The 10,075-nt window shown below is 36.1% G+C and overlaps 1 protein-coding gene across 1 annotated transcript in view; it reads right to left on the bottom strand.

Annotated features, from left to right (window-relative positions):
• Positions 1-2,008: 2,008 nt before the first annotated feature.
• The window catches only part of igsf9b (immunoglobulin superfamily member 9B), a gene marked incomplete at its 3' end in the record, with an annotated part of 32,649 nt that continues 24,582 nt past the window's right edge, over positions 2,009-10,075 (bottom strand). The window contains exon 3 of the mRNA XM_015401290.1: positions 2,009-2,155. Within this exon, the coding sequence (XP_015256776.1) occupies positions 2,009-2,155 (147 nt within the window). The remainder of the gene's footprint in view (positions 2,156-10,075) is intronic.

Below are 10,075 nucleotides of genomic sequence, written 5' to 3'. Positions count from 1 at the left end.
ACAAAAAGGTGATGGCTTCAGTGGTATTGAGATAGGACCCCACTTTTCACCTGCTAAATATTTAAAAAAAAAAAATTCTCACAGGTGAATTTATCAGTTTTTCTTGAGTTCTAATTCTGATTTTATAGAAAATTATTTATAGTAATTCTAATTTAAATTAAGTTACAAATATGTAAAAGTCCTAAATTTTGAATTTACATTGACCAAATATTTCAAAAAATCGCTTTATTTGATCTTTTAGATATTTATATAGCTACAGTTTTTTGAGTTGCTCTTTAGCTATGCTAAGGGATTTTTATTTTTATTTTAACGATAATCCGAATAATTTCAATCCAAAAATAAATATTTTCAGTTGGAAGATATATCATTTTAATTAAACCTGATTGAATGGAAATTTCACCTCATGCAGCTCTCTATATTTGAATCCCCTGCCCTGTTTTTTTTTTTTTTTTTGTTTCATGCTTTTCTGTGCCCCCATGAAAACATGCAGGCCCGCCCCGGCCCCCTGGAACATTTGGTCTAGAACCGCCACTGAGGATGGCCATGGGAGAAGATTCATTTTTTGTTTAATGAATAATTTTTTGCAATTCTTTTGATAACAAAGTCCTACTCAAATACACAGTAATGGCCCAGCTTTACAGCCTGTGACCATAAGAGTTTAAATGTCCTCTCTGTAGATAAGTGGGCGCTATTCAGGAACTTACTTCCAAAGTTGAGAAACATACATAATGAGTTAAGTAGTATTTCTCTTACTAATTTAATGTAGCATAAAATGTTTTAGGAAGCCTGATAGTGCAGAAGTCATAAAAAAAGAAGTATAACTAAATGACAAAACAACCAGAGGTACATTTTTTTAATAGAATTCGAATGTTGAGAGAAAATCAAATGTTATATTTCTCCAGTGGCTGATTAGTGTCAGGGGTGTATTTTCAAAGTGAACCCAGAGCGGAAAGACATGAAGACTAAACTTTATTTATTTAGTTTTTTACCAGATAGTTTTTAGTTGTTGTTGTTTTCTGCTTTCATATTGATATAAAAGTAAACAAGAACACAAATATCCTGCAAATAAAAATAGTTGACAAACTTCATAAAACCTGACTGAATATACTGTAGATTGGGTTTCTCAAACAAAGTTTTAGATTTTGTTCCTGGGAGTTAATAAACTATAGTGATAGATTTGTAGACCAAGTAAAAAAAAAAACACATTATGAAACAATATACAGTTCCTTAATTACCGCAAACATCTAAGAACCTTTTTTTGAGCCAAATAAGAATATATACTGTATACAGCATGGTATATAAAATTGCTCTAAACTCTCCTGGAGATAAAAGATGATAGATTTTCTTCATCTGGTGTTAAGATTATGTCATGGTTTTGGTTATGTTGTGCCTTACTTTGCTCCTTGTTTTCTAGTTTTATTGGTTTAAATCCTACTTTGTTGTAATTTCCAGATTTATGTTAGTTCTCATGTTTTTCAGTTGTCCTCTGTTGCCCTCTTGTGTGTCTGTGTCTGTGTGTGTGTGTGTGTGTGTGTGTTCCTTTCCCCTTGACTCCCTCGTTGTCTCCTCACACCTGCTCCTTGTCAGCTCGTTAGCCCTCCCTTTGTCTCTGTCAGCTATATATGCTCTCCCTCTGCTCTCACTCTTCATTGGTTCCTCTGTTGTTGATGTCTGTCTTCGATGTAGTCGTCTCCCCTCGTCTTTCCCTGGCTTCTTCTACGTGTTTTCCCTTGATGTCTCCATGATTCTGGTCTGTTACATTTTTAGTTGGATTTTTGGACTGCCTTTGTTAACCTTTTTCATTAAACTACAAGTATTCACCTCTGCCTCTGCATTTGGGTCCTCCAAACCACAACCAACCCTGACAGATTAGGTGTAGAAAGGCTAAAATCTGTGTCTTTTGAAAAGCTTTGTTGGACCTTATTTTATAGCTAAACACCTATTTTTTTCTCAACTTACTGACACTGGCAAAAAAAAAAAAAAAAACGTATCCGATCTGGTGACTAACCATTGACTGTGAGATGCACCCAGCTGCCGTTATGGAAGGTTTTGAACTGTTGCTCCAGCATCAGGAACTTGCACTCGTACCAGCCCTGGTCCTCAGAGCGAACTGGGTCAATTTGCAAGGAGGCCTTCCCATGGAGAGAGGCTCTGCCTGCAGACAGAGATGGGGAAATGCCTTAATTAACCCTTACAACACAAAAAAAGATTACTTTGTGTGAACGGTGAAAAGAAATAACACCAAATATTGATGCTTTGGACAAGCTCAGTCAGAATACCATTTTAACTCTGATAGGGAATCCCTGGGGGGGAAAAAGATTAGAGTAATGGCAAGAAAATCTTCCACCTCAAAGACTTGAAATTCATTACCAAAGATGAATTATAAAACCAACAGTTGAAGCATGCAAAAAGCTGTGGTAAAAAGAAGGATCTGATTGTTCTGATGCCAATAAGGATTTTTTCCCCGGAGATTATTTAGAGGGGGAAAAATTAGATGCCATTCTTTAATAAAATCTTATCATGTTTTCCATCATTGATATTTATCTGCATTTATTAAAAAAAAAAATTCTCTCATTTTAAAGTTAAAATAATGTAAAATTCAAGTCTGCAAAAAACATATTTATTTTCATTTTTGGCTAAACTATATTTAGGCATGTATACCCATGCATTATACTATTTACCTTTCACTACATATGTTAATAGGATCATATGCAATATTTACGATGCATCTCCAAAATGGAAGCTAAAAAAGGCATAATTTTAACTGAAACGTTCAATGCAGTAAAAACACGATCCTGTTAATAAAAGGGTTATGACACTTTAATAAAAAAAGAAGTATTTAGTCATATCAGTCAGGTATACAGAAAGCTAGAAAAAGAAAATGTGTTTATGAAAAACTGAAAGAAAGGTTTTCTTAAGATTTCTTTTAGCAGTTTAAAACAGGAACGTGTTCAACAGTGAAGCCTTTAAAAAATTGAAATTTAGTTTGTAGCCTGAATTTATTCTGTGCAATTAAAATAATTTGATTAATATTAAATATGTTATTACATTAATTTTAGTGGCTACAAAGCTGAGGTTTGGTGTTAAAGTTGCTTTCTGCAATAAAAGCACTGTGGTTATAGAAGTCAAATAAAATAGATCACATTTAGAAATGCTCCTGCTGGCAGGTGTACCTCAAACAATCGTAAAATTCATTATAAACATAAAGCAGTCATTTAAATTGGCTGTCAAAATGTATGCATATTTCTCAGATCCCGCTGACTAGTCCTCTAACTGTTTTAAGATAACTTAACAGCCATGTGGCTCCATAATCAGGATTTAAACTTGAAGCTGTCTGGGAGACACACCTTCATCTGAATTAGCATAAATCCTTTGATGTCACAAAAAAAATATATCAGTCTTCAACTTCACAGAAGTAATACTTCTTATGCAACTTTCCCATCCTCCAGTCTTCCCACTTCAAGACCGAGGATAAATTGGAATGCTAGGAGGAGAAAATCGCAAGGGATGAGAGATGTTAAGGAAACCAGGCATGGCTGAAGCCTTCAGCTGCTGAGCTGCCAGTCTTCAAGCCTCCGGCCCTGCTGCTCATATGGCAGCCGCTGACAGCCCGGTAGAATAAAACAGGCGTTTCTCCTCTGTCTGACAAGTCTTGAGAAATGGGGCATTTTTCCAAACTTTGATGTGTAGACGTACTGTAAGTACAGCTTCCTGTCACTTCAAAGTAAGTTAGGCAAATATATCGACACTGGGAGAGCTAAAATCACTCTTGCAGAAATGAAACTGCATTAGTGAGATACTAAAGCCAAGCAATGTTTTTATTCCCGGTGGGAACCGGGGAGAGGGTGGGGAGAATGAGATCTTTTTTTGTGGGACAGAAAATCTATTTATCAAACAGAAAGTAAGAGAAATCAGAACTACAAACTAGTATTCTGTCTTTAAAGTCTCTGCTTTATTAAAAATAAAATTATAAAATCCCAAAGATCTGACATGCTAAGAGTTGGAGGTGTTGGAGTGAGGCAAAGAGATTGTGGAAGCTCATTGGTAGAATTCCCTTATGACAGAAAGAAGGCCTTAATTCACTCCATTGTCATCTGGAGGGGGGAAACATTTATTTACAAAACCGAATTCATACAGCTGTCTTAAACACTTCATACATTCAGCGCTATGTCCTCACATCTGTAATTTCCCCCACCTTCAATCCATTGTGGGCGGCCTTTAATAGGCTCCACATCGCACTGTGTGCACGACTGGACGCTCTGAAGAACTTCCTGGAAGTTCTTGGCCTGTGACCCGATTGCGTGCGAGTGAGCCAGTAAGAACCCTGTTTTTGCCAAGATTCGTATGTGACTCCCAGCTTGTAGACTCTCTGTTTACATGTTGCATTCTCTGTGTTGCTAAGTGGGCATAAGGTCAGAAACAGGACTACATAACACAGTACAACTGCTTCCATGTTTGGCAAGCCAGCCAGATATTTATTTTCTACAGCATTAGAGACTTTATTATTGCTAAGACTCATACTTGAACTTCAAGATGTACTGTTTTGTTGCTAAGTAAGTGTAGGGCCATGTTGTAGGATATATTCTGATTCTGATTTCTGATTCTGATATGATATAAGACAATAAAACTGCTACTACAAGATCAACCTGAACTTCTTTTTGTCGAGATGAGAAAGGATGCTACTGTAATCAGAGTTCAAAGAGCTGCATCCACGTCAAGAACAGCCTAAAGGGCACTGAGCACCCACACAACACCAAGTGTATGTCTCCTCCAGTGAACACAAAGAAAAAGCTCCTTGTTCAGACCGAGAACTTTACAGCTACCACACATAAAGTACTGTATACACAGCAAACAGTGTAGAGTAATGGCATTAACTAAAAGATGGTGTTGATGGTGATATTAGTCTAAAATTTCAAGCACTCTATATGTGCATTTGATAAATAGCTTGTTTTTGTCATTATATTTCTCTATTTGTCAGCTTCACTTGTATAGTACCTGTCTAACAACACGAAGTAGGCTAAAAGATATAAAACAAATAGACATCATGGCCAGAACTAAAGAAACTCAAAAAACAAAAGAGGAACAGCGATAAACTAAGAGTAGCCGGGCAAGATTAATGACTCCAGAAATGTATTAATGCAAAAGATGACGAAAGAGGCCATCCAGGGCTAAAGTATTGCAGGCCTCTCTTGCATATAGGGTCAGTGAGTACATAAAAAAGAAAAAAAAAAGAAACAATTCGAACTTTAAGAAGGGATGTTTCTCCAAATATTTCTGATTTAAAACAAAAAAGCATGTCAGAAAAATTACCCATCAGCCATAAAAGTGATGGCAATGTGTTGTCGGAAAAGTTTTATTTCTCTTCTATTATATATTGATTTATCCTATTTACTCACTATAAAAGTTCTCACTCAGTCTGTTTCACTTTCAAGGCCACACCATTCTCTGCAGGATGGTGTTTGTAGACCAGACATAGCTTCTTCCAATAACAAATCAGATTCTTTCTTAAGGTTTATTCATAACATGTTACTGTTTAACCAAAGTGTCTGTAATTTCTTTTGACTCCGACTACTTTTCCATTGTTGTAAGTAAGGAGGAACAAACAATGCTCATGCAGAACAGGGCAGAATGCTGTGCCATAATGGCCGTATGGTGACTGTTCTCTCTTTGCAAAGATATGAATAAATGTGCCGACTGAGTGAAATCCATCGATCTCTGTTTATTTAACTAGGGTGAATATTTGAATACTTTTTTCCCACTACATAATGTGATAGTTTTGGGCTGCTTTGCTGCATCACGCCTGGAGATGATGACATAAATGAGCATCTACTTTCTGCAGCCAATGGTTTGTGATCTTAAGCCCCAAGCATATTTGGGGTATACAGCAGGACGATTCTCCAAAGCAAACCAACATGTGAGGATTATGTAATGGCCTACTTAATCCAATTGAAAGGCAACAGCTAAAAGTTGCAAGTAAGGTTTTGAGGTTCACCAATGCTGATGCCAACCTTTAGCTATTTTGACAATTTTTTCTGTAATCTTTTTGCTGCTGTAAACATCAGAATTTCCCCATTGTGGGACAATAAAGGGATTTTCTATTTTATTTTGTTCTATTCTATTCCAGCTAACCTTAGTATTAGTCAGCATCTTATTTATCTGTTCAGAAGGAAAGCAGCAGCCTGTTTGTGGCTTCTGACATCCTCTGCTTCCTTAATTTAGGACCAAAGATCAAAAGTCTGACTAATTCATCCTTATTTAGCTTAATTTTTGTTTTTGTTTTTTTTGGCTTGAATGTGAGAAATATAACATGGAGTGGAAGTAATTTTATTAGTGCTATCGCAGAGTTTCTAGGATCTGGCAACAACATTGGTATTGTAACCAGATTTAAATATTGATTTTTTTTTGGACCCGCCAACATTTTTAAAACAATTTATATACTATATTTGCTTTCTGTAAAATCAATACTTATTCTGCACCACTTTAGATGTTTTGTGTATGTATTTTTTTTTTTACTTGTGTTGTTTTGATAAGAAGGTTGCCATTATGACCTTTAAATGCCATGGAAAAAAGTGAAACATGCTGTATGCTTCAGAAACCTTAAATATAACTGAATTTAAACTCCTCTCAAAAGAACAGCCCCCCGTAGAGAGGTAAAAGGCTCACTGCCACTTATCACAAACACATTCAGATTTTTCTAACAGGTTTAAGGGAACTTTTCACATACAGCCAGAGCAGTACGTTATTTTCACAAAAACACTTTATATGTCTAATCTAAAATGTCCTTTAATGATCTTAACCCTTTAAGTGTAACACAAAGTTAATAAAGGAAAAATACTTAAAAGAACAATTGCTTCTTCACTTTTGCATAAAAGTTAATTAAGTTAATGTGTGTAATAATGTAGGACTGCTGCAGTCATATGAGTGAAAGTGTCCAGGGATGATAGATATCATTTGCTAAGAAGATCGGTATTTTTAAAACTAGCTAGACAGCAAAAGAAGATTTATTTTACACATTTCACCAAACCGTCCCAAAAACAGCAGGATTTGATGTTTAGTCCTGACAAGATGAACATCCAAAATATTGATTGCATCTTTACTGAACTGGGAAAAAAACAAAAATAGATGTTTTCTATTTAGCTGCTGGGCAAACTAGGAAGATATGCATTTAACTGCAAGATATACAATTATAATAATAATAATTGAACTTTATAGATCTCTCATTGCAGAAATTTATCTCTGCATATAACCCATCCTCTTGGGGAGCAGTGGGCGGCCATTGTGCGGTGCACGGGGATCAATCGGGGGTTAAGGGTTTTGCTCAGGAACCCAGAGGGCAGGCTGTGGGGATCAACTGGGTACTTGCAACCTTCTCAGAGCACAAGCGCACTGCTCTAACCCACTAGGCCAACACTTCCCTAATTAATTAATCTTATTCTTTCATTTTGCATTAATGGAGGTAATATGGCAAAGGCACTGAGAACATATCTGGATTTTCTGAGAACAGTATAGAGATTTGTATCTGTGTGGGTAGCAGCTGTGTGACAGAATAATCACATGTACTCTATTCATCAACTTTACTTACAGTGAGTGATAACAGTTCATGGGAATAGCCCAAATGAGCTCTGAGACCAAATGAAGCCATTAGACTGCCCAAACGAGCATCTCATAAAGCAGCGTCCAGCGTCACCATGAACATGCAATCCCCAGAATACACTTTAATCTGTGTAATGAGACTGGCCATATTCATGTTGCATCTGTTCACCGATAATTCCTCAGCAGTGGTCTGCCTCTTGGAGCCACATGGCCGACACCCAGTAACAGGATCCAACTACGAACTGCAGAGTGTTAAGAAGTGCCGCTCATTCAAACCCTGATGTAAAGGAGGTAAAAAAAACACTTCAGCAGATTCAGTGTCAGCTGAGGCCAATGCAATCTGAAAATGAAAATTCCCAAGATAATACGTGTTCAGTGGCGTGAAGTCCTTCTTCAAAAACCATAAGGCGTTTCGGTGAATTAATTATCTTTCACCTACTTTGCACAGCGTTCATATGAATAAAACACAGAAAGCCTGACACATCTTTATTTTAGAGAGAGAAACGAATCCCCAAGCTTTTTCACATGTTTTCATTCATTTATGCTTATTATGTGATCCAGGGAGGCTTTGTAAGTGATAAAAAAGTTCTGAAAAGGGACTATTCTGATCCCCTTCTGAAAGCTCGGCTTTTAGAGATGCTACAGTGCCGTCATAGAAACGAGTTTCCTCTTGTTATGTTCCAGAAATCATTGCTAACCAAGAAAAGGAATATTACTTGCTTTTGCTTTGTGTTTGACTTAAGATAAATGAAGACAAAGGCCAATTACATTGTCATGTTCTTTACATTTACTGAAACAGTTATTCTAAGGTCAAAAGCATATTTCAGGTTGTTGTTTTTCTTAATGACTTGTGTTCAGTACTTCTCATTTACTGAGTCCTACATGTATATACAGCAGCCAGATGAATTTTAGTTTAGTACAAGAACCTCACACAGAGTTCTCAAATTATAGACATTTCAAGAAAGGGGTAGGAGTATGAGTTATAGGCACAAATAAGCCACAAAATGTTAAAATCCCAGTAGGAGCAGGGATGCCTGAGACTCAGGTCTCAGACTTTCTGTAGTCAGTTGACCTCCACCGACTCCAGAGCAACAAATAATCCCTCTGTCTAACAATCCAAAGGATAGAACTCTGTTTGGCAGTTGTCGGGGGAACAGCGCTTACAGGGCTGTATTGTGGTTGTGTTAGTCTTTGTGTGATGGGAATTATGTAATGTGGTTGTTTTTCAATACATCGCTATTACTCCTTAGTTCAGTAACATTGACTCTTATTTGCTTTGCACCTTTTGGCAGTTGGATAGTCCTACATTGGTAGAACACTTTAGAGGTCATCTGTTCCTTTCTGCATACTAACAATACACCGTCGTATGCAAAGAATTGTCAATAGAGACTTGAAAGAACCTTTTTAGTCTGCAGGAACTGGACTGAGACTGTGAGAAAAAACACTAAGGTTATATAAAGAAGCTATTTTCTCAAACATCAGTGTCTAACCTCAGAAATGGAAGACTTTTTAGATATTCCCAGAAACACACTTCTAAATATTGTAGGCTACCTTCTGAATCTCACAGTAGTTGGACCAATGGAATTTTTAAATTTTAAAAATTTGAAGAAAAAAGTAACCACATTTTTTTAGGCAATGTAGCATCCCAATACGTTGGATTAAACGAGAATATTAGCAATGAATCTCATATTTAAAAAAAAAAAAAAAATGTATATAACTAAGTCAATTTCTAAGACTTAGATTTTAGCTTTTATAAAAATTTAATTAGGAACAAAAGTTTGAAAAATTGAACGATGTGGCATACCAAATGTTCTTTCTACCATAACTACAAATGATGGAGAAGGTTCAGACGTTTAAGAAGAGAGTCAAGCTCACTAATACTCAAATAAAAGCATTTTTCAGAGATAATTTCTGCAATCCGACAAAAATACTAACAATGCGCTTTTTATAATTATGCTTTTACGAATTTTTTATTGAATCTCTTCCTTTATAATTATCATTTTATAATCCTCAATAACCTGACCAAAACCTCCCCATGTGGTAAAATGCTTTAAGGCTCTGTTTTCAAAGTAAACCCAAATATCTCACATCAAAGATGAAAAAGCAGGTCAATTGAGTTACCATCTAACTGATAAGAATAACATATTTATAGCCAATAAAGGACCATAGATTTCCTTCAGGAGTTGGTATGTTAAAAACTGAATTAAAATTGAGGGCTTATAGCTAAGGGACAAGATTTGGAGCTGGAAAATGCAGCCATGGCCCGCCGAGCCTAGTAATGCTACTGAATGTCAAACTTCTTAAAAGAAATAACGTATTTTCATGATTTGACATTGAAAACATGTTTTCTTGTATCTATAGTGACACTTAAAATCGGACAAAACCAAGCTATCTGCCTCTTTGAGAAAAAAAAAAGGCTTATTGTCATTATGTTCAACTGTTGCTTAGCATTTAACATTTTGTAAAACTGAGATTTACTGAC

This window comes from Cyprinodon variegatus, unplaced genomic scaffold (assembly GCF_000732505.1).
Source record: "Cyprinodon variegatus isolate N-32 unplaced genomic scaffold, C_variegatus-1.0 Scaffold1205, whole genome shotgun sequence".
Taxonomy (NCBI): Eukaryota; Metazoa; Chordata; class Actinopteri; order Cyprinodontiformes; family Cyprinodontidae; genus Cyprinodon; species Cyprinodon variegatus.
The sequence above is the reverse complement of the archived record's forward strand: the minus strand, read 5'-3'. Positions and strand labels throughout refer to the sequence as shown.